The 24,910-nt window shown below is 40.1% G+C and overlaps 1 protein-coding gene across 6 annotated transcripts; it reads right to left on the bottom strand.

The window, feature by feature from the left end:
• Window positions 1-838: 838 nt before the first annotated feature.
• On the bottom strand, window positions 839-23,268 carry LOC148673621 (UDP-glucuronosyltransferase 2A2-like). 6 transcript variants are annotated; one of them, XM_088630289.1, is made up of 8 exons: window positions 22,971-23,268; window positions 22,757-22,790; window positions 12,850-13,311; window positions 6,528-6,676; window positions 5,731-5,862; window positions 4,609-4,696; window positions 3,669-3,888; window positions 839-3,214 (listed from the first exon to the last, which is right to left on the bottom strand). In XM_088630289.1, exons 1-8 carry the CDS (start codon window positions 23,223-23,225, stop codon window positions 2,932-2,934), a joined length of 1,623 nt encoding a protein of 540 aa, XP_088486415.1. In that variant the 5' UTR covers window positions 23,226-23,268; the 3' UTR covers window positions 839-2,931. The 6 variants fall into 6 exon arrangements, with proteins under 6 accessions (XP_088486415.1, XP_088486416.1, XP_088486417.1 ...); XM_088630290.1 differs by lacking the exons at window positions 12,850-13,311; window positions 22,757-22,790 and adding an exon at window positions 17,932-18,514 and having other exon boundaries at window positions 23,088-23,268; XM_088630291.1 differs by lacking the exons at window positions 22,757-22,790; window positions 22,971-23,268 and adding an exon at window positions 18,135-19,320 and having other exon boundaries at window positions 12,850-13,052.
• Window positions 23,269-24,910: the final 1,642 nt, after the last annotated feature.

Here is a 24,910-nt window from a genome sequence, read left to right on the forward strand (position 1 = left end):
GTTCTCCAAACATTTTAAAATTATAATTCAGTACGCATACACCTTGCCCCTATTATATTCAAATTTTAGTCAGATGCAAAATCAGTATGAATGGTCAATGTAATCTCAAGCTTATGTGAAGTGCAAATACTCTGAGTTTTGCTTGCAAGAAAACTCTTCTCAGTCTTTTCACCAGTCTCAGTCTTTTCCAGCAATCACTCAATAGAACTTCTCAAAAACTACATTAAATTCATTTAGAAATACATTTTTCATGAAACGAAATGATTCCGTTTTTCAGACTGCTATTTTGATTTCCTTTTAATTTGTTGCCCCCATCATAAATGTTTCCGTAAGAAAATGAACACATCATCAGTGTGAAGGCATTTGGAGGAAATATGTACAGTAGTACTGATGGCACTGACATTTAGCACCGCTGTCTCATAGGCCCTTGGGTCTTGGGTTTGGTTCTAGATGTGCAGTCCTTGGTGTGGAGTTTGCATGTTCCCCCTGTGTCCATGTTTTTCAGGTGCTCCGGTTTTCCCTGGCATGTTGGCAAGGTTAAAAGGGTGTCTAAACTGTCTCCGTGTTTTTTAATGCGTGTGTCCTGTCATGGACTGCTATCCTGTCCCATCTTCTACCCCTGTGCAAATGGGACGGGCTCTAGGTTGTCACAGCCCTTACCAAGAATGGACTTTCTGATGTTGGATGGGTAGACTTACTTTAAAAGACAAGTGTATGCAACTGTGGCCAAAATAATAGAGACATCTGAAGTACTAAAATACAACTAATAAATGAGAAATGTGATAAATATTATTGAGCATTTATTGCTACTCAATGCAAAGACAATTCAGCACAGAAATGCTTTTTTACTTTACTTTTATTGCACATGCATCTCAACACAAATTTCCTACTCCATCTTGACCACATTTCTTCTGTGCTGAAGCCTGTTCACAGTGTTTTTTGCCTTTTCAGTCCTAATCCTCTCCAGTTGCATTTGTGTTGGTTAAACATGCTATCACCCCATAACATTTCAGTAGTAATAGGATCTAGAGAGTAGTTAGATAATTACTTTAATTTTAAAGCCTATCGCTGCTCTTTGTGAATTCAGTTATTCAAGTTTACCCTGACTTTGATGTTTGATTCTTAATTATTGAAAACAACCTCTTCATCTATTAATATAAGCATTGCTTTCAAAATTCAGGTTTAATCTCAAGATATAGTTTATCAATACAGACAAATTACAAAAGTTATTTGTTGTATGTATATAAAAAACAACAATAATAATTCAATAATATTTCTGAAACTACATAAATCAATATATACAAATTTATTTAATATGGTTATTATTTTAAATCATACCAATCAACCAAATGAATACCATATTTAACATATCAGCTCTCAGCATTCCTTTCCACATGTAGACAGCACGAGAATGTGGATATAAACAAAAGTGTAAAAGATTGTGCAGTTTATCCACAAAATACAAAAAAATTGCATAATAAACAGGTGGAAATAAACAGGAGAAAAAAGTTAATTTAACTCACATCAGAAACATAAATTAACACTATTTTTTAGTGACATTCAAAATTAACCAACGTCCTACAGGGCAATATCAATGAGAGTAGTATTCAGAATAGCTGTCTACATGTTAACACCAGAAATAAAGATACTGTATGCTGCACATACACATATCATTCAGAACATCTATTTGGAATAATGACAATTACACACTTAATCATGTTTGGAATTCTAAAGGCATACTATGTAGTGTAATAAATTTGAAAAGCTGAAGCAATGTGCTGCAGCTTTCTGTTCATTTAGTCAAAATGACTTGCACCATAATTGTGCATATTTAAACATCACATTTATGAGGAACATCTACACTACAGTTCATTACATTTATCTATTGCAACTTATGCATTGGGTTACCCATAATAATGGATGTAAACACGGAGACTGGTTGGATTCTACCTGACCTCAACTGGCACATTGTTAATAGTTCCCAGTTTTAAAATATAGTAGTTTGTAAGTCAGTTTTTCTATGCTTGTTTCCCTAGCCTTTTTCTTGCCTACAGTATGTGATATATTATAATTTACAGATGATTTTTCTTTCAAGTGCTATCAGGGGGAATAACAACACTCAAGAATTAGGCAGGTTTATTGAGTATTTAGGTTTTGTAGTATTCCACACCCCTTGGACTGGACTGATCCATATGATACTACCCTTTCCCATCCAGGCCTGCACCTTAGCTAGGAAATCTTAGCTGATTCACTTGTTTTCTTTCTCTTCTTTCTCAGGCCTCAGCTACAGTACCTCCCCCTGAGAATAGCACGCCCACTGTAAAGCTGAGGGCACTAATCTGTTTTGGTGAGCCTGAAACAGTCTCTTCCCCACTCTGCCTGCACAAGACTGGTTTCGCCACTGAATTGGTGATCTCTGATCCCAGCTTGGCGAGGGTCAGTCTCATAGCCATAGGTACTGTAGAAGAGGCTGGGACTCCATGCAGAGTTTAAGACCGACTTGAAATAAAAAAAAATCATCTCTGAAATCTCTCCAGAGAATACCAGAGGTGCCACACCAAAAGATCAAAGCACAAAGTGTCGTAAACATGTACACATTGAACCTGGTTGGTAGAAAGGAGAAACATAGCGTCTAGACTGTTGAGCCGCTTCGGGTGGAAGGACGACCACCTCACATCTGAAGAAAACTTTGCAGCTGAAACATTGTGTTTGTATTTTTCAGTGTAAAATTAACCCATACTTGTTCTTTTGCACACAGATGCAGTCCCCACTCGAACGTATTGAACCTCATTACGAACTCCAAACTTTTGGCATCTTAGCACTGATTGACCCCTTATATAAAGATTATTTGAAATCGCGGTTTCACCGATTACTGGAAAAAAAATCCCGGATTGGATCCGAAAGTGAAATGAAGCACTCAGTGACCAGGACTTATTCCTTCTTGGGTTTTGCTTTTGCCCTCCTGCAGCATCGCCGGAAACAGAAGCCGCAGCTTTTGATGAGGACGAACACCACTGCTGCCGTAGCAGCCAGCAGCACGGCGATGACATCCAGGCTGTGGTACTGGTACCAGGCCAGATTGTGAGCCTGCACTCTCAGGTGCTTGGCCCCTTTGTGGCGCATGACGAACTCGATCCAGAACACGGCCCTCTCCAGCGGCGTCATCGGCTGATCGTGGTGGATTCTCGAAAGCCTCATGGCGTTTTCTCTGTACCTGGTGATGAAGGATAAGAACAATGTGATGATTAACGTTTCCCGACATTGACACAATACAGAGGAGGTTTTTGTTGAGGAAGCAGTTACAGAAACCTGGCTCGGAAAAGCACAGGGTTAGACTCGGGTTCTGGCTAGTTAAACACTTACAGTATTATGCAGTATATTTTTATAGCCTTAGAGAGGCTTAAAAAACTAAAACAGGAAAACAATCTCTCATTTTGCAGCATCCCTGGCTTTAATTAACCCTTTTTAATAAGTCTTTCCAGTTGCCTTTTAAGAGGCAGGGTTGTCTACGAACAATTTAAATGACAACTTGATTCGGGTGTTTAATTTAGGTAAGCTGACGCACATTAATTGTGTTTTCGGAATGGTTTATTAGTCTTGCTGAGTGAGTAACATTTCAGCTCTGGTTCGTCTTACAAAGGTGACAGTGAAACTAAAATGTGACTTACGACGTGTCATTTAGCACTGTGCTGAGGGCATCCACAAGGTCTTTGGATTCCATGTTGTTGAAATCGACGACAACAGCTGCTCCCTTGGTTTTCATGTGCATCATGTTGTCGGGCTGGTCACCAAACAGAGGGATGCCCACCATAGGAACTCCATGGTATATGGCTTCGTATATTCCGTTGGTCCCCCCATGGGTGATGAAAACCTTGGTCTTTGGGTGTCCTGTGAGTATAGCACAAGCAACAGCTTTTTAAAATTCAGTAGCCCCGCAGGAAGCACAAGCTGGAAACATTCTGCAAGAATAGGCACAGTCCCTATCAGAGTAGTGTTAGGACAAGCTTTATCCAATACAGGGTCACTGGAGAGCAGGAGCCTATCACAGCAAGCAATGGGTGCAAGGCAGGATACACCCTGGTGGGGACACCAGTCTATTGCACGGCACACAGACACAGACACATACACTCGCTCCAGGGCTAGTTTTTCCAAAAGCCAATTAACCTGACAGAATGTCTTCAGGCTGTGAGAGGAAACTGGATCACCCAGAGGAAACCCATGCCAACATGGGGAGAACATACAAACCCCAAAGAGAGCACCTGGAATTGAATCCAGGGCCCCAACTCCGAGAAGCAAAGAATTGCCATAGTTAAATGTATCTCATCAAAACCTTTAAAGAGAAATTCAAACACAAAATAATGATGATCCTTGTATTTTTGTGATTTTTCATCTCAAAGCCCTTTAGAACACAAAAAAATTCAAACATGAGAGGTTGTTTCTCATAGGCCATTGGAAGAGACAACTTCAACATGCAATAAATAGCCAGCGTACATAACAAACAGACAAACAGTTCACTGCATTCAAAAGACAACACAAGAAAAATCAAATCTGTGCTGTTTTGCCACAGATTACAAGAGAAAATGAAACATTGCAATTCCAGCACCTTACCTAGAAGGTCATTCTGAGGAATCCAGTCATAAACTCTGGTGTTTGGACTCAAGGTATCTGGCTTCTCACCACTGTACCTCCATAGAACCTATCAATCAAAAAACACTCATGGGAAAACCCACCATGTTTTGACAGAGTAAATGTGACCAAATTCCTTGTATGACTGACTAGTGCTGAGGAGCTGATTACAGCACGTTGAAAGACTCCTTGCAATAGAGCCTAGAGCCCCAACGTTTGCTTTTGAACTTTTTACTTTATATGGTTTTGAGCAACTTTCATAAAAGACTCAAGGACTGAGTTATCAACAGACGGTTCTAATGGGATCACTGCAAAAAGCTGTATTAGCAACAAAACTTTGATCAACCTATCGGTTGGTCCAGTTACTATACATAAATTAGGTGAACGAGTCTAAGACTGTTCTCAGTTTACAGTACATACTGAATGCACCATTTTATTGCCAAATACATTGATCAATACTTACTCAAATGGTATTAGTAAGGTATTGACTGTATTGCTAACACATGTCAGTGTATTAAGTTCTGTTGTAATTAGTATTGAATTAGCCTTTATCAGTTATAAAACAAACATTTGCTTTATTTAAACTGGTAAAAAACATGCTCATCAGGAATTCACTTCACACATCAATGCATAATAAAAAACACAAATGAGTACATTTTGCATGATTAATCAAGTGATAATAACAATTTAGCCAAAGTTTAAATGCAAAATTAGAAGTCGATCAAAATAAATATTGAGTGGAGTTCAAAGCCATTAAATGAGAATTCCTTTCGACCTTAATATTGTTCTGAACAAATTAGACAAATGTTTGCTTTATTATCACTGATAACTGAATGCCCAGAAATTTTAGATCTTGTAAAGTGTAATTAGTAAAGTTAATATATTTTTATCTATTCAGAAAGTGGGTAAGTTACTTAATGAAAGTTTACCCAAAATGCATTCTCCCTAACAAATTAATTCACACACATAAATAAAATAAATATACAGTAGTGATTTAAACTAAATATGAAAATCTAAGTTGTTTTGCTCCAAACAATTGCATGAGAGCCATTTGTACTTTGGAGACTTATTATTTCTAACATGAGAGTTTAAATAATGACTAACCTTCTGTGGTATTTGTCCAAGAGCAGAAGCAATAATATTTGCCTTTTCTCTGGTGAGATTTTTTACCATCGATCCAAGAGAGAATACCACAATACCATCCTCTCCTGAGCTCTGCACAAACTCTTCCATGTTCTGTATTAACGGCAAACAATAAATCAGACTGATATACAGTATAAATAGTTAACATTTCTATATAATATATACAGTATATCAGAAGATGCTAGATGTTTTCCCTGCCTTATATTTTAAATAAATATTTTTAACTTTCACCTGCTGCTTCTGTACCAATCACTAATACTTCTGATATGGAATCGCCTGAAAACGTGGCTACTTTACTTATTCTACCAGAATTAATCACTGATATGAATCACGAAAAGCAGTGGTCCTAGTACAGATCCCTGTTGTACTCCGCTAATTATGTCACCACAATTTTAGTATTTACCCCCTTATCTGTAGTCTCTGTTTATTGAGCAATTCTAAATCCAAACATTCTTGACTATTCCCTAAGAAGGATATTTCCATGTAGATGATCACAAGATGAGTTTTACTTCTATAATCTTGCAATAATAGAATTCAGACCTATTGGTCTATAATTCCATGGGTCAGTTTTGTCACCATATTCAACTTGAAAACATTTGATTTTGAAGGAAGCCATGTTATGGACTTGAACAGTATGGTAGTGTACCTTCTTCATACCCCCACAATCCTTTTTGCTATATTTATAGCCCTTTTTCACAACCCCTACATTTCATACCATTTAAAACAAAACAATGAAGGTGACATGATAAAGATATTACCTCTGGCAGGGGCTTGGCTGGTTTGCAATGGAGTCCTCCTACAAACTGGAAGTTGGGAAGAAAGGGTCTTGGATACTCAAAGTCCCAATAAGTACGGATCAGCCAGATGTCAGCTTTCCCCATGGTTTCACAGAATGTCGTGGGCCTCCCTTTTGTCAGAAACGAGAGTAAAATCAGACAGCCTGCCTTAAAACATACAAGTACTGTACATTTAAAGTTGTTCAGAGTTTTGTTTCCAGCAGGTACACAGCATACAGTATGTTCTGTATCTTATATCAGTGTTTCAAGCCACATTTTTGAGTCACTTGGACATTTTCACACAGTGGCATCGAAGTGCTAAGCACACTAGGAAAAGGAGCACAGACTAGAAACAGAAGCCCACACTAGAAAAAGAATGGTAATTCAATTTCATACTTTCTCGTCTTATCCTACTATGCGCTCCTATTTTTTAGTGCACACTCCATTTTCCAGTACGCCCTTCCTTTTACTAGTGTCCTTTGCACTTCAGAGCCACCATATTTTCTGGCTCTCGGGATTGGAGTGACAAATTCCTGTGAAAACAAGAGAACTGCTTAAAAAAAATCCTATAAAGAAACTGTCCATTTTATTCAAAAGGATACTTTGGCTTGGGTCCAAACTAATGAATAAAATAAACTGAAATATAGGAGAACATTGATTATCCACTGACCCCTTTCCCACTGTAGAGACAAATAATCAGTGAACTACTGTATTTGAAGGGCTCACCAGATTTTCAAAAAGCCTAAGAATCACATCAAAATGTTTACTGTGGCTTATCTGTTGAATATTCTTGTGATTTCGGGGATGGTGTACACTGTATGTTTTTAGTGAGGTGAATTTGTGTACTGTGTAACAATTACTGTATAACAAATACTTTAACTTGTTTCATGGAAAGTACAACAATATGACATTATACAATACAGTGCATACTTTCACTGTGACCACTGGAAAATGTTTGAAACCAGATTATCATGTCATGTCAATTGCCAAACCGCTTTGTACTGTAACGGTGTCGCAGGAAGCCGGAGCCTACCCAGCAAGCAACGAGCGCAAGGCAGGGTACACCCTGGACAGGGCGCCAGTCCATCACAGGGCAAGTGCAAGCCAATCATACATGGGGACAATTTGGAAGCCACTGTAAAGGCTGAGTGGGGAAATTTGGCTCATACACCAGGATAACTCCCTAGTCTTTTTGAGAAATGCCCGGGGATCTTTAATGACCACTCAGAATCAGGACCTCGGTTTAACATCTCATCTGAAAGACGGCGCTCACTACAGTATAGTGTTTTTTGAAAAGGGTAAGGTTGTTACCCTGGTGTCCTGGCCATATTTCCCATTGGCCTTTAACAATCATGGCCTCCTAATAGTCCCAGTCTATGAACTGAATTTATTACTCTGTTCTCCTCCCAACTGATAGCTGATGCGTGGTGAGTATACTAGTACATCATCCAGGTGGGGGTTATACACTGGTGGTTGAGAGGAATCCCCATATCCTGTAAAGCGCTTTGAGTGGAGTGTCCAGAAAAGCACTATACAGTATAAGGGTAAGGGATTATCCTCTTAAGCTAACACTAAAAAATATTAAGAATCCTCAGCTTTCCCCTCTTAGGGCTTGACACCAAGATGTCAATGTCTTGATGTGAAATTATACTGTGTTATTATACAGGCTTTATAGTAATGAAGCAGACAAAGGGGGTATATGGATACATATGCAAGCAATCAAAGCAGAAATGCAATCAGAAAAGAACAGGGAAGCAAATGGAAGTACAAGCAAAGACCTCCTGCCACATATGTATACACAGTGTTTAGACACAGTATACACAAGTGCACCCCCCCCCCCCTTTTTATCGTAAAACAACATCCCACGTGAAAACAGAAAGAACATACAAACTCCACACAGCGGATGCCAGAGGTTCACAACTGAACCCAGGGCCCCAATGCTACAAAGTAAAAATGCTAACCACTGTGCCACTTCCAGAGAAATGAAAGTGATGTAATTCACTCATGCATGTAGCAGGAGTGACTTGAACCCACCAGCCTTTAAAAGAGAGTCTACAGTACATCATTAACCATTACTTTGCGATGTCCCTAACTTCTAAACACATAGGTACTGTGTACCTACAAAACACATAACACATAGTATAAGCCTTACCTAAGATTTCACTATAATATGAATCCAGTTCTGACGACATACTCAGTGCCAAAATATCTTGAGACCAATAGAACAGCATATTTTTCAGTCTGTCTGTGAAGTCCATCTGATCGGTAAATTTCGCCATGGCTGCAGGCACATAGGAAGGGGGAGCCGGTATTTGTCCACAGAGTCTCTCCATGGAATTGGCTATAGAAAATCTCAGTGTGTATACGAAGGGAATGCCGAGCTTCTCGGCCACAAGTTCGCTGCAGGGATAAATTGGATCTGCGAACATAAGGTCAAAGTCGATCTTCCTCAGTTTCTCCATTACACGCGTAGACCTCAGTACCCCATCACAAATCTGAAGAAAGAGTTCCTTGTCTTTTTTCAAGATGTGTCTGATTTTGTTGTAAATCGCCCAGTAGCTCATATGTTCCATTTCGTACAACCAGAAGTTTAGAAAGTCTTCGAGCATATAGTGCACTGTTTCGTTGGAAAATGGCACATCAAATAATTCATAGTGGAATGAGGAGGACCTGTTGTTGCCCATGAACAGAGAACCTCTGTACACCAGCACTGTGATATTGTGTCCTCTGTCTGAAAGAGTTCCTAACACTGGCTTCAGATTAATCCAGTGACTACCCTCTGTGGGCCATATTAAAACATTACCACACTCGGAGATCCCCACATTGAAGAGCTGCAGAAAAAAACAAACTTTTACGTACTGCTTTGGCTTCATGGCGGCAAATACCTCAGAGCCAGATTCAGACAGCTCTGTTACCTACAGAGAGAATATTAATGATTAACTTCGAGACTTGAACTTTACATTTCTAGCAAACAATCCTTATCTTCTTCATAGATATGCCACTTTTCTAAAAAAAATTGAGTTTAATTAGTTCAGTTAAGCTTTCTCTGCTTTTTGGTATTTTGTAAGAAATTTAAATATGTGCACAGAAAGATGGAAAGAGATATACTTTATATACTGTAGTACATGAAAACAGAAGACTACCTTTATTTAATACTTTATTAAACTCTGGCAATATTTCTACTTGGACATATCAAGGTTAAACAAGATCACCTATATTTTGACTAAGGCTGTTTTGTGCCAAAATGTTAACAATTGAACTTATAATGGAGTTTGGAATGCGCACACTGATTTGGTAACTCTTGCTAATCCATACCTGTATGTTCAAGACAATTCTTTAGTGGAGCGCATGCAAGTATAATCGTAATCGATATTACATAGGGCTTCTGGTTACAGGTTGAAAGATAAAGTAATACAGTACATGCCATTCTAAAAGGCCCCCAAAATATTTATGCATAGAAAATCTTTTTTCCCCAGACGTGTAGACACAATCAGTGGAATTAGAACTGTAATGCCATGGTTACCTTAGTTTGCCTATCCTCTCACAGTCTCTCAGCTGTGGGGTACATGAATGGTCCCTGCCTGCAGAAATGTTGCTCAAGGGATCATTACATATGAATGCTCTTCAGAATCCAGTTTAATTCCAAATAAGAGATTTGCAGAAATAACCAGCTCTAACCCAGAGACCTTAAACTCTGCTCACTCAAATAGCGTCTTCGCCTCCCCACGTCTCTTGTTTCTTTCCCATGCCCTCTACTTCCTTCTCTTTCTTGCTGGCACGCCCTTTTATAGAATTAAAACCCGTGTGAAAAGTTCCCACATTCCATTCAATTACATTATACAATTGGTGCTTTGTCTATCCCTGTTGTACAGGTGGCCATATTGCCCCAATAGCCCATTCATGAAGCACACTGCCATACTGTAGGTACCCCTTTGACTTAGTGTTTGCCTCATGTTTGGTGAAATGGAGTTGGCACAATTACAAACTTCACAAACATCAGCCTCTTGCATCCACAAACTAACTACCACAAGTTCATTACCTTTACAGTGCGTTTCACTCAAAACGGGAATGTACACTGGATACTTTCGAACACAGTATCAGTGGTTCCGGAGGACATTTGTTCAAACCTGCTGGTTTTTGTTCCAACCAGGCTCTTAATCACCACATGTAGGAACTCCAGATGCTGTTGTTCCAGTGCAGTTTCTGACTGCTGATTGCATCACCTCAGATGTCTCTCACCTGTGTAGTGACCTGGTCAGTTTCTGAGATCACGGCAAGTTGACATGGTTTTGATTGCTGAACTGATAATTCTCCCCCCTATTTTTGTTATTTTGCTGCAGTTGAGGCAAATACACTTTACTTTGTAGAACACGACCCTTCATGAATGCATAACTGGAGCAAATAAAGCAAGGAAATGTTAGAGCAAAAGGTTTTCAATGTGAAAAACAGAGACGTATTGCTACTTTGCAACCAGTGTTAGGAGTCGAGCCCTGTTGTAAAAAAAACTTTGTTTTCAAGAAGTGGAGGCAGGCTTTATTGAACTCTTGAGAACTCTTGAGAGAACAAATCCTACCTACTTGAGTAGCAGAGCTCCCCAACTGTATTAAGTATGCACTACAGGCAGGCTGAACGTTTTTTAAAATGTGCAAAGCAGTATTCCTGGTATCTGTATCCCACTGTTAAGCCCCTGTTTATGCAGGGAGTACAGTCATAAGAAGCATTGTGCTATTTATTTGCCTTGAAAAAGCAGAAGCAAAACCACTTTGATTTAGCACTGGTTGGGTCTCGAGGTTCCGGACATGGTTCAGACTCTGCTACTTCATTGCATTATAGAGTAAGCAAATTTAACAGTCTAGCTCATTTTGCATTGCTGTTATATGTACTGTATATGTATCTATTGTAATTAGTTAAACTGATGCAAAATTGTTCAATCAACAGCTACAATATACAAACTGAGATGCATTAAAATGTAACAAGTGTTCCAGATAGCTTTTGTTCCTTTCTTAATACCTCTCAATATATACCAAGAACATCTATAATTCACTCAGTGTTTTTTATCACAGCAGTTGTGATTGTTGTTAATGTAGTTTACTGTAGTTCGCATGATAAGAAACAAATCTTGCTATTTCTCCATCAATTTTCTAATCAGCTTCTCCAATACAGGGTCTCCTGGGGAGGTGAAGCCTAACCCAGCAAGCAATGGGGCATAAGCCAGGATACACCCTGGACAGGACACCAGTCCATCACTGGGCGCACACACACAGCACAAACAGGAACACACTCATACCAGGACCAATTTTCCCAGAAACCGATTAATCTACCAGCATGTGTTTGGACTGTGGGAGGAAACTGGATTGCCTGGAGGAAACAGACATAAACACGAGGAGAACATAAAAACTCCAGACAGAAAGCAGTCCAGGAATTGAACCCGAGGCTCCAGTGCTGAAAGGCAGCAATGCTAAAAAATGCACCTCTGTACTGCTCTCTGGTTATTTAGCTTTCTTTACTTCACATCATTCTTTAAAGCAAAACACTTTTTTCCTCCCTCACACCGCTTATCTGACCTTTTTTTTAAGATGTATGTTATTTAACAGCTGCTGCTGCTGTTCTGTGTGGATGTTTTTGGTGATTGTTTTAATGTCTTTGTATTGGCGCATACATGCAAATAAGCATTTCACTGCACTTGTGCACATGACAAATAAACCGAACTGAACCGATATTAGGCGCTGTAGTAGCTAATCCCTCACATCCATCATTGTCCTAACTGCCTCGTCCAATTCAGGGCTACCGGGGAGCAGGGGCCTATCCCAGCAAGCAACAGGAGCAGGGCAGGATATAACCTGACAGAACGCCAGTCCATCGCATGGTAGACATTAACACGCATACACTCTAGTAGTCCATCATGATTACCAATCAAATCTAATTGACACATTGTTAGATGTCTATTGTCAATAACATAACTTGTTCTTCAGGCAGGGTACAGCCTGGATGGGTGTTCCATCTATACACACAGTTGATCTAAAAGGTTACATTCTGTACTATAAATTACACATCTATCAGGATCACCTTAAAAACAAGATAGCTGAGGATTTAAAGGAAGTAGCCATATTAAAAAATATATTTTATTAAACAATAAGGTTATGCCTAATAAAATATTGAATTCATAAATATACTATATATGCTTTGTCACCAGAGACAATTTCACAGCGCCGGAAATTTCATGCCAGAAAGAGACAGGAGCTACTCAGCTACGACAGATTAAGGGCCAGTAATGCATTGACCTCAACTTTAAGGAGAGCCTAACCTGTAATTTCACTGTAGTATTGATTCCAGTTACTAAACGTCCACACATAAAATATAACATCGTGAGCAAGGTAAAACAGGAGATTCTTGAGTCTCTGCGTGAAGCTCATCTTGTCAGTGTACTGAATGGGCGCTGCTGGAACATAGGAGGGTGGTGCGGGCATCTGTCCGCAATGTCTCTCCAATGTATAAGCAAATGACAGCCTCAGTGAGAGGATGAAAGGCAGATTGAGACTGTCCGCTACAAGTTCGCCACAAGCATTCACTGTATCCAAGATAAGAACTTCATACTGAGACTTCCTCAGCTTGTCGAGCAGGAATTTGTTCTCAAGTATAGCGTTGCACTGTTGCCTCTGTAGAGTCAACATTTTTCCCACTAGTTCCCTGGTCTTCAGAAATATTTGTACGAAGGAAGCAGAGGTAGATTCATACATCGTGAAGTATAAAATATCCTCTAAAACCCCTGATATCTCAGTCTTCGAAAATGGTACAGTACTTCAAAAACTTCAAAATGGTAGTTTTCTGTATGGTTGATGGAAGGTGATGCAGAACTCAGTAAAACTGTTACGCTGTGGTTCCTGTCCATAAGCTCGTTTAAAATGTATTTCATGTTCATCCAGTGGCTGTGTTCTCCAGGCCAGATCAGAACATTTCCGGTCAGCACTGGCTGTCTCCCACAGAACAAAAGGAAAACGAGGAGGAACAACCTAGCAGGAATCATGTTGAGGAGAGCTTTAATTCCTGGCTGTGAACTGCTTTCAAAGAGGAGCCAAGCCACTCCTCACATCTCCCAGGCAGACTTTCAGGTTTGTGAAATTGGACACCAGATTATTTTCACAGGGGGAAAGGCTGCAGAAACAGCACAGTACCACTCCCTAAGCAGAGCGAAGTCTCTCTGTTTGAATCACTGTAGGCAGAAACATGATGTCACAGAGATTTGAGTGCAGCTCTTTCAGAAGGTAGATTCTGATATAAACACCAAGCGCTTAAAACAGCACATTAAATACAAGGGCCAAGAATTAACAGAGTTTGGATGGTGTTTTAGCAGATTGTCCAGCAGATGAGGGCCAGTTTGAGAAAAATGCTTAATGTTTTGTTCTGTGACAGTATTCCAGGCAAGGACTCAGGACAGCCTAACCTCAGCTGGGTAGTACCTAGGATCTCTTCTCTTCTGTCACCTGGGTGGTTAAATAGGAAGAAGCCTGTAGAGATGGACCCATGACTATGCAATTAACTAGTAGGAACCTGCCTTAACACGTTTCCATTTCTCAATTGCAATGATGTGACAATAAGACACATATCCCTTATTACACATTAAACATAAGCCAAAGATAGAGAGTTTTTGCTATCAAACTTATGTGATTTAAAAAAGCATTAGACTGACATGAATCTGATAAGGGTATAGAACAGTCCCCATATACTCTGCCATGGCTTTGCAGACAATTCACACAGAGCACGCTTAGGTATTGCCACGGGATATCAAAATCAATCAGACTTTAAGGAAACTGATGTGTATTTCTGGTCTGTTTTGTCTTCTGATTTTCATGCCATCTTGGAGTCTTAATGACCTGAATCAATTGTTCTCTTAATGAGTATATTGTAGCATCCAAATATGAACTGGCTTCATTACTCTGTTCTCCTCCCCACTGATAGCTGATGTGTGGTGAGCGTTCTGGTGCACTATGGCTGCTGTTACATCATCCAGGTGGGGCTGCACACTGGTGGTGGTGGAGGGGATCCCCATTACCTGTAAAGTGCTTTGAGTGGAGAGTCCAGAAAAGCGCTATATACTGTAAATGTAAGCAATTATTATTATTCAAACATTTTACTGATAAATATGACAAATTACAAAATTAGCAGCAGCTTAATACACTACAGAAGCAAAAGATTATTCAATACTATAAGACCAATTATTTTATTATAATAATTATAATGTAGGTATTATAATATTTGTTATATTTATTTTACTACTTTGACACCTGGTTAATGAGTGGAGGATAGCAACGGTTACATTTTGGAGATTACGAAACTGGTGAAAATCAGTGTTTGACCGAGTTTTGTCAGTCAGTGAAATAATTATTCATAACCCTCGACTTGTAAGTGATTTCTAATCATGCACCTGAGCGGCTGGTTTAACTAGAGGCATGTGAATTTTTTGTGGAGAGGACACACTTGGCTAAAACAAATATTTATTACAATAAACTACACAACACAAGATACAAAATGATACAACACACTAGATTACATTAAATTGTAACAAATGGGGCTGGACAGAAATTTTAAAACAATGACACAACACACAACAAAACATGTTACTTTATATACAGTATTTTCAAAGGCCTAACATTCTGGTCACCTAGAAAACCCCAGACTGCTACTAAGATCTAAACTCTTAATATGCGTACAGAGGCCACACAAGAGATGAGCTGCCTTCAAACTAAATATAAAGTAACCTGCAGTTAAATCTCTCTCTCTCTGCATCCTGAATGCCACAAAATAAAGCTTATATCCCTATCCTTAAAATTTCAATTATTTTTGAAATGGCAACGTGCATCTCCTTCTTAACAGACTCTTGATCTGAACTTTGATTCACAAAGGCAGGATATTGCAAAGGGAAGCAGAATTCACAGAGCCCTGTTGCTTATTCCTTTGGTACTCCAATAGTATGAGATTTTTTTTGCATGGTGCTACTCGATACGCTAATTTGTATGATAAAAAAATAACTTTGCTGGGGACTGTAGTGTGGTTAGAAAAAGCAGCTTTCTGTTCATTCATAAAACGTGCGCGAAAAACACTCACGAGGCTTACTTATCAAACTATTGAGAACAGTTTCCAAATGACGTCTCAATTTATTGGGGAGCATGCTCTCAGCAGCCAACACTTTAACTTAAAGTTAACTTTAACTTAAAGTTTAAGGCAGACAACACACCGAGGACGTTCTTCAGTGTCCAAAACTGTGCATGTAAAACCGAAATTCAAGAAACTTGTCGTCATACTTTCTGTATTTGCGTTTCCATTTCTCTTTAGAACTAGGCTCCATGTCTTTCACGTTTTTAACTCATATTTAAAAACCTCTCAATTGCGATCGTATAACAAAAAACTCACAAAATGACCACTCATAGAAATAGGAAACACCGAAGCCGTGGTTAACTGGTACGCTGCTCACAGACTGCCGACTCTCTTGCCTAGTGTCTTATGACACAATATAGCTAGGTAGCGCACGACTCGTACATTGCTCGAACAGCGGCTTTTGCTCGTAATAAAACTTTTGACTGGCGATGCTTGAGACGCCCCTGACCGACAATGGCGCCTACCCTAGATGGCGCGATGCACAGTTCGGAATCACTGTGGTAAAACGTTCGTGCGCCATCTAACGACAAGAATAATTAAATGTAAGAAAAACGGCACCAAACAAAAGTGGAATCTGGCGAATATTGACTAATTAATTTTTTACCTCAAGGGCCGGTTAAAACTGGCTGGCGGGCAGTAGTTTGACGGCAGATGTGATATACGGTAACTGCTAAGCCTGCCTTGTGTTTTGTTTCTTTTTTAAAAAAAATGGAGCTTGATGTTTGGAGCTTCATGGAAATAGAGCTTCATGCTAGCAGCCATATCACCCTGTAACTCACAACTGGCAACCCACTGAAGCTAAGCAGGTGTGAGCCTGGTTAGTACCTGGATGGGAGACCTCCTGGGAAAAACTAAGGTTGCTGCTGGGAGAGGTGTTAGTGGGGCCAGCAGGGGGTGCTCACCCTGCAGTCCATGTGGGTCCTAATGCCCCAGTATAGTGATGGGGACAGGTGCTGTCCTTTGGATGAGATGTAAAATCGAGGTCCTGTGGAGGTGCCACTGAACATTGAATATTTTCCAAATAATTAAACTGTGTACATTCTTTAGAAATAACTCCACCTCCGCTTTGCATATTCACTGCATGCAGTCACTACAAATGTTAATAAGGCATGCACTTTATCTATAGATTATACTGTATGTTGAAAGGTTAAAAAGATTAGAAACTGTAATCATACACTCGTTCTTCAAACTCCTGGAAATCTCAGTGAGACACTTCAATTTACAGTGACACAATGCAAGAACGTCAGCAATATCAGCCAGTTAGAAGACATGAAGGTCTTGTGTTTATCGGGTAAATAGTATTGTCCAGGTGACCCCTGTGTGTTAGAGGCTGAGAGGGCAGTGTCTCCTGACAAAATAGAGATTCCTGTATGGAATCACTTGCCTCCCACAGAGTGATACTGGCCGGAATTCCAGGGATGATGGAGGGTAATAATTCACCTATTCAGACAGGACTTTGCTTACTGCACTTGTGCATATGACAAATAAACTGAACTGAACTGATATTAGGCGCTGTAGTAGCTAAGCCCTCACATCCATCATTGTCCTAACTGCCTCGTCAAATTCAGGGCTACCGGGAAGCAGGAGCCTATCCCAGCAAGCAACAGGAGCAGGGCAGGATATAACCTGACAGAACGCCAGTCTATCGGGCGGTAGACAGACACAAACAGACACTGTTGGGTAGCTGTGTCAGCATGCGTAGGCTGCAAAGGAGCTGAAGACACACCTCACACCTGAAGAAGGCTACACGGCCGAAACATTGTGTTTTCTTTTTCTTTTTTTTCAGCATGGAATAAACCTATTACCTGTTCCTTTACAAACAGACACAGACACGCATACACTCTAGTAGTCCATCACGATTACCAATCAAATCTAATTGACACATTGTTAGATGTCTATTGTCAATAACATAACTTGTTCTTCAGGCAGGGTACAGCCTGGATGGGTGTTCCATCTATACACACAGTTGATCTAAAAGGCTACATTCTGTACTATAAATTACACATCTATCAGGATCACCTTAAAAACAAGATAGCTGAAGATTTAAAGGAAGTAGCCACATTATCAAATAAATATTTTATTAAACAATAAGGTTATGCCTAATAAAATATTGAATTCATAAATATACTGTATGTGCTTTGTCACCAGAGACAATTTCACAGCGCCGGAAATTTCAGCTACGACAGATTAAGGGCCAGTAATGCATTGACCTCAACTTTAAGGAGAACCTTACCTGTAATTTCACTGTAGTATTGATTCCAGTTACTAAACGTCCACACATAAAATATAACATCGTGAGCAAGGTAAAACAGGAGATTCTTGATTCTCTGCGTGAAGCTCATCTTGTCAGTGTACTGAAGGGGCACTGCTGGAACAAAGGAGCGTGGTGCAGGCATCTGTCCGCAAAGCCTCTCCAATGTATAAGCAAATGACAGCCTCAGTGAGAAGATGAAAGGCAGATTGAGACTGTCCGCTACAAGTTCGCCACAAGCATTCATTGGATCCGAGATAACAACTTCATACTGAGACTTCCTCAGCTTGTCAAGCAGGAGTTTGTTCCTTAGTATGGCGTTGCACTGTTGCCTCTGTAGAATCAACATTTTCCCCAATAGTTCCCTGGTCTTCAGAAATACCCGTACGAAGGAAGCTGAGGTAGATTCGTACATCGAAAAGTAAAAAAACTCCTCTAAAATCCCTGCTAACTCCGTCTTCGAAAATGGTACTTCAAAAACTTCAAAATGGTAGTTTTCTGTATGGTTGATGGAAGGTGATGCAGAACTCAGTAAAACTGTTACGTTGTGGTTCCTGTCCATAAGCTCGTTTAAAATGCATTTCATGTTCGTCCAGTGGCTGTGTTCTCCAGGCCAGATCAGAACATTTCCGGTCAGCACTGGCTGTCTCCCACAGAACAGGAGAAGGAAAACGAGGAGGAACAGCCCGGCAGGACTCATGTTGAGGAGAGCTTTAATTCCTGGCTGTGAACTGCTTTCAAAGAGGAGCCAAGCCACTCCTCACATCTCCCAGGCAGACTTTCAGGTTTGTGAAATTGGACACCAGATTACAATCACAGGGGGAAAGGCTGCAGAAACAGCACAGTACCACTCCCTAAGCAGAGCGAAGTCTCTCTGTTTGAATCACTGTAGGCAGAAACATGACGTCACAGAGATTGGAGTGCAGCTCTTTCAGAAGGTAGATTCAAAAGATACCCTGCTGTTCAGCGATTAGCTCAAAGCATTTTGATTTGTCTTTCAAATCCTTCTACCAACAACAAAACACCAAGCGCTTAAAACAGCACATTAAATACAAGGGCCAAGTATTAACAGAGTTTGGATGGTGCTTTAGCAGATTGTCCAGCAGATCAGGGCCAGTTTGAGAAAAATGCTTCATGTTTTGTTCTGTGACAGTATTCCAGGCAAGGACTCAGGACAGCCTAACCTCAGCTGGGTAGTACCTAGGATCTCTTCTCTTCTGTCACCTGGGTGGTTAAATAGGAAGAAGCCTGTAGAGATGGACCCATGACTATGCAATTAACTAGTAGGAACCTGCCTTAACACGTTTCCATTTCTCAATTGCAATGATGTGACAATAAGACACATATCCCTTATTACACATTACACATATGCCAAAGATAGAGAGTTTTTGCTATCAGACTTATGTGATTTAAAAAAGCATTAGACTGACATGAATCAGATAAGGATATAGAACAGTCCCCATATATTGGCTTTGCAGACAATTCACACAGAGCACGCTTAGGTATTGCCACGGGATATCAAAATCAATCAGACTTTAAGGAAACTGATGTGTATTTCTGGTCTGTTTTGTCTTCTGATTTTCATGCCATCTTGGAGTCTTAATGACCTGAATCAATTGTTCTCTTAATTAGTATATTGTAGCATCCAAATATGAACTGGCTTCATTACTCTGCTCTCCTCCCCACTGATAGCTGATGTGTGGTGAGCGTTCTGGCGCACTGTGGCTGCTGTTACAGTACATCATCCAGGTGGGGCTGCACATTGGTGGTGGTGGAGGGGATCCCCATTACCTGTAAAGCGCTTTGAGTGGAGTGTCCAGAAAAGCGCTATATACTGTAAATGTAAGCAATTATTATTATTCAAACACTTTACTGATAAATATGACAAATTACAAAATTTAACTTAAAGTTTAAGGCAGACAACACACCGAGGACGTTCTTCAGTGTCCACAACTGTGCATGTAAAACCGAAATTCAAGAAACTTGTCGTCATACTTTGTGTATTTGCGTTTCCGTTTCTCTTTAGAACTAGGCTCCATGTCTTTCACGTTTTTAACTCATATTTAAAAACCTCTCAACTGAGATCGTATAACAAAAAACAAAATGACCACTCTTAGAAATAGGAAACACCGAAGCCGTGGTTAACTGGTACGCTGCTCACAGACTGCCGACTCTCTTGCCTAGTGTCATATGACACAATCTAGCTAGGTAGCGCACGACTCGGACATTGCTCGAACAGCAGGTTTTGCTCGTAATAAAACTTTTGACTGGCGATGCCTGAGACGCCCCTGACCGACAATGGCGCCTCCCCTAGGTGACGCGATGCACAGTTTGGAATATGGCGAATATTGACTAATTTATTTTTTACCTAAAGGGCCGGTTAAAACTGGCTGGCGGGCAGTAGTTTGCCCGGAGATGTGATATACGGTAACTGCTAAGCCTGCCATGTGTTTTTTTCTTTTAAAAAAAATGGAGCTTGATGTGAACAACACAGGGATGTGAAGGTGCCACTGAACATTGAATATTTTCCAAATAATTAAACTGTGTACATTCTTTAGAAATAACTCCACCTCCGCTTTGCATATTCACTGCATGCAGTCACTACAAATGTAAATAAGACATGCACTTTATCTATAGATTATACTGTATGTTGAAAGGTTAAAAAGATTAGAAGCTGTAATCATACACTCGTTCTTCAAACTCCTGGAAATCTCAGTGAGACACTTCAATTTACAGTGACACAATGCAAGAACGTAAGCAATATCAGCCAGTTAGAAGACATGAAGGTCTTGTGTTCATCGGGTAAATAGTATTGTCCAGGTGACCCCTGTGTGTTAGAGGCTGAGAGGGCAGTGATTCCTGACAAAATAGAAATTCCTGTATGGAATCACTTGCCTCCCACAGAGTGATACTGGCCGGAGTTCCAGGGATGATGGAGGGTAATAATTCACCTATTCAGACAGGACTTTGCCTACACCTATGTTAAGAACACACTATTAATTGACTTCTCTGATAAGGATCCCAGGATGATTTGTTTCTCCAGCCTTTTCATTTTTATCACATGTACGCTATCTACTAAAACTGCATTACTGGATGCTTTCTGCAGTGAAAGCACAAGGGGGAGACATTTACTTTGCATGTTTTTGGAAGAAAGCGAGACAGAGGGCTGTCAGGCACAGCAGTATGCATACTTTAACGGTCCATTTTAAATAGATAACAGAATAATATGTTTTAGTAAAATAATGAAAGCACAACCTGTTAAATATTCCATCAACTAAGGGTTTACCCCTTATTTTTCAAATACTATAACACCTCGTTTGTGATGTTTTCGTACACGGGGCTGAAAAAAGTGATTTTATGTATAAAAAATAGACAGAACGCTTTGCTTTTTTAAACTCATTTTGCATTGTATGGATAGTATTATGAGGATTCCCAGTATTTCTGTGCAATTACTTCCCTTAATGCAGTATCATGTAATTACAGTTCTACTGTGTAAACCTACTGCAGCAGGCAGCACAACACAATTGCAATTAGCAAGCTACATACATATCGTAATCTCAGATCATAATTGTGTGCAGCTCCCAAGTAAAATGCATGTAAGGACAAGAGTCCTGTACTGCATGTCTTCAATTGCAGTCAAGAGATCTGGGGGAGCTGTTGGCACAGTGAAGCCTGGGCTTGCATGACTGAGTGTGGTGATGGTGTGGTGGTGTTTGCTGAAAACACTGTCAATCTGCAGTATAAAGCAGTGGAGGGAAGATAGGGGGTTCACTCTGTTCCTGTAGGTTTTAACTGTGTCACAGCAGACTGGACGTGATGGGATGAATGAGGTTGCTGCAGCAGGGTTTAGACCATGAGTGTCTAATCTAGGTCCTGGAGCATCGGTGACTTTGCAAGGATTGTGTTCCAGATCAGCTCTAAGAAGTTAAAGTGTCTGTTGTTAAACAGCCCTCTGAATGGTGGTGACTTAACAAGACAGCCACAGTGTTTCTTCACTACCTGGGTTAGATATCCATGGTTGAGACCATGGTGAGTGACTCTATCCAATAGCTTTATGGTTAAATATTAACTTGCTAGTTTGATACTTATGTGTATGGAGCCACTGTGACATTGTTATAATATTTCACAGTATTTCTAACTGGGACAATTATGAGTCTTTAAACCTGTAAGATTCCAGGTGTATGATGCACTGTACCTGGTCTGTACCTGCACTATATTTATGTGACTTCATGAGCACAACGGTTGCTTTCAGTCTTCTAATTAAACTGGACTGCTGCACAAGAATACTCTGTTGTGAGACCAGATATACATATTAACAGATATCAATGATGGTATAACAAAAAGCAAACATGTTGCGCATGATTACTTTTCAATCCAACTGACCACATGACCCTTTTATTCCCTTGAATGCTGTTGTGTTATTGCAACACAATCACCTCCCTTACTCAAGAAACAACAGCATACAAAGAAACAAGAAGACCCCCCCCCCCCCGAGTTCAAGGACATGAACCCAAATTTATCAGCAATAATATCAGATCTTTTCCAGACTTACCTGTAATTTCGGAGTAAAACCTGTCCCATTTTGAAGCTGTAAAGGTGTAAAATATGAAGTCTTGAAATTTATAAAAGAGAACATTTTTGAGTCTCTCCACAAAGGTCATGCTATCGGTGTACTGTGTGCCAACACTTGGAACAAAAGAGGGGGGCGCTGGTATCTGTCCACACTGCCTTTCGATCGTATTACCGAAGGAGAACCTTAGTGTGTAGATGAACGGTATCCCCAGAACCTCTGCTAAGAGCTCACTACACAAATAGATTGGATCGGAGAGGAGAACATCATACTGGAATTGTTTCAGTTTTTTCAACAGGTGTTTGTCCCCAAAAAAAGTTCTACACATGTCCTTTTGCTGGTTCATCATTGCGTCGATCATGCCAGTGATTTTTAGAAAGCCCTGAAAGAAGGAATCGTTTGGCAAGTCATACATCCAGTACTCCAGCATCTTGTCCAAGACCTCCGCCGCACTCTCCTTCGTGAAGGGAACCTGGAATACCTCAAAGTGATAGCGGGCGGTTTGGTTGTAGTTGATAAACTGCGTGCCCGTGTGAATGAGGACTGTGACGGTGTGGCCCCTATCCACCAGCTCGTTCACGATTGTCTTGATGTTGAGCCAGTGGCTGTATTCTCCAGGCCAGACAAGGATCTTGCCACTCCATGCAGTGTGTGCTGCAAACAGCTGCAGAAGAAGCAGACACACAACTTTCCTAGATGGAGTCATGATTGCAAATGCGGGAAACTCCTGGAGAGCTGCTGTTAATAACAAGTTCCAGACAGCCAGTGGAATGCCAAGGGCAATCTGCCAATGTTCACATTACCCAATCTTATTACGCAATTCATCGGAACGCCTACAGGGACAGACTGGGTCTCACATATCAATGGCCTTTGGCCATACATTGTGTAGAAGTATCTAGGTAGATAGCTATGGAAATAATTAAACATTGGAAGAAAACTTGAGATTGTTTTCCAAAATGAAATATTTGAAAACATTTTTTAAATGTTATCAACAGAAATGTTTCATAGCATAAAACAGAAAACAAATGTGCTTTGTTTGGCCTTACTGCAGTCAGTTTTGGGAGATAGTTTGTTGTTGACTTTGAACAAGATTATTTTGACGGGGCTCAGGGTTGTTCAGTGCTTGTGTACAGCACATACCACAGGATTTATTAAGTTTTACCACCAGGAGAAAAGATAGCTTTGAGCAAATACCTTTACAATAATAGCAGTTTCATGCAAAATCTCATTTGATGCTTGGTTTTCCTTATCTCTTTAGCAAAATGTGAAACTTACCCTTGGCTATTATAATATGCCAATGTCAGTAATTAGGAGCAGGTCAGAATTTCCCTATGCCCTGCCCAGTTTTGCAGAAACTCACGCATGGGTAAAATAACACCACAATATTAAAATAGCTTTTCCAGTGTGCATGTCCTTGTCAACTGTGTCACCAAGGGCACTCAGGACATTGACACTGACAAGTAGCACTCTACTTCAGAACAGCTATATACTGGTGACTATGTCTAATTGGCATAAGCTGAGATTTTGGGCACTCCTACAGTACATGTTGTATCGGCTTTTCATGATAAAACCAAAGATGAGGGAACTTCTGAGTGGAATATTATTATACAAGTTTATGTAAATCAGCTTTACGTAACTGATCTCCACCACTGTTATTTTTTTGCTTTTTTGCATGGTTTTTTCTAACAAAAACCATGCCTGTGCCCAAAGAATAGTGATGGGCTACAATCCTACTGTGGGAAAATGTTTGCCCTTGTGTAAGCTTCTTTTTAAAATGTGCAGGTTTATCTGCATATCACAAGGATGTGAAAATACCACTGAATATTTAATCTTTTTACAGTACCTTACCAATACATTAACCAGTATATCGTTATTTCATGTAATTCAATTATTATTATCATTATTGTATGCAAACACCGACCACCAACTGTTTTTTATGCAGCCCCCTGTATATCATGTAGCCCCACGCTTTATGAGAAGCTGAACGAGAGTATGAAAACTTGATTTCGTTTGACGTTTTCCCACAGAAATCCTTGGAGGGTCACTCAAAAGGCACAGGATGCAAGGCTAGGATTTCATCGGGGATGAGACAGAAGTCTATTCAAGGCTCGGTCCCCTTCTTCCACTCATACTTCCCTAGGAGGAATGGAAAAGAGCCAATTAAGAGCACATCACATCTTGTGGCAAGACTGTGGAAATGTAACAGTGCCCATGCATTGAAGCAGTGCCAGAAAATGCCCCCTCCTAAACTTCTATTAAATAAACACTGTATGACATACAGTATGTAAAGGTAGTTTTATTATTTTATTATTTCCCTACACTCACATGTAGAAATTTAACATACCTCAAATACCACTGTGGAAAATCAGTTTTTCCCTGTCACAGATATAA

This window comes from Lepisosteus platostomus, chromosome 4 (assembly GCF_059453375.1).
Source record: "Lepisosteus platostomus isolate fLepPlt1 chromosome 4, fLepPlt1.hap1, whole genome shotgun sequence".
Taxonomy (NCBI): domain Eukaryota; kingdom Metazoa; phylum Chordata; class Actinopteri; order Semionotiformes; family Lepisosteidae; genus Lepisosteus; species Lepisosteus platostomus.

Coding starts and splice junctions, on each gene's coding strand:
- LOC148673621 (XM_088630289.1), bottom strand. CDS start 23,225: ATGACTCCATCTAGGAAAGTTGTGTGTCTGCTTCTTCTGCAGCTGTTT. Junction 6,677..12,849: donor ATACTACAGTGAAATTACAG/GTTAGGCTCTCC, acceptor TTCTGACAAAAG/GGAGGCCCACGACATTCTGT. Junction 5,863..6,527: donor CAGCCAAGCCCCTGCCAGAG/GTAATATCTTTA, acceptor CCGTTAATACAG/AACATGGAAGAGTTTGTGCA.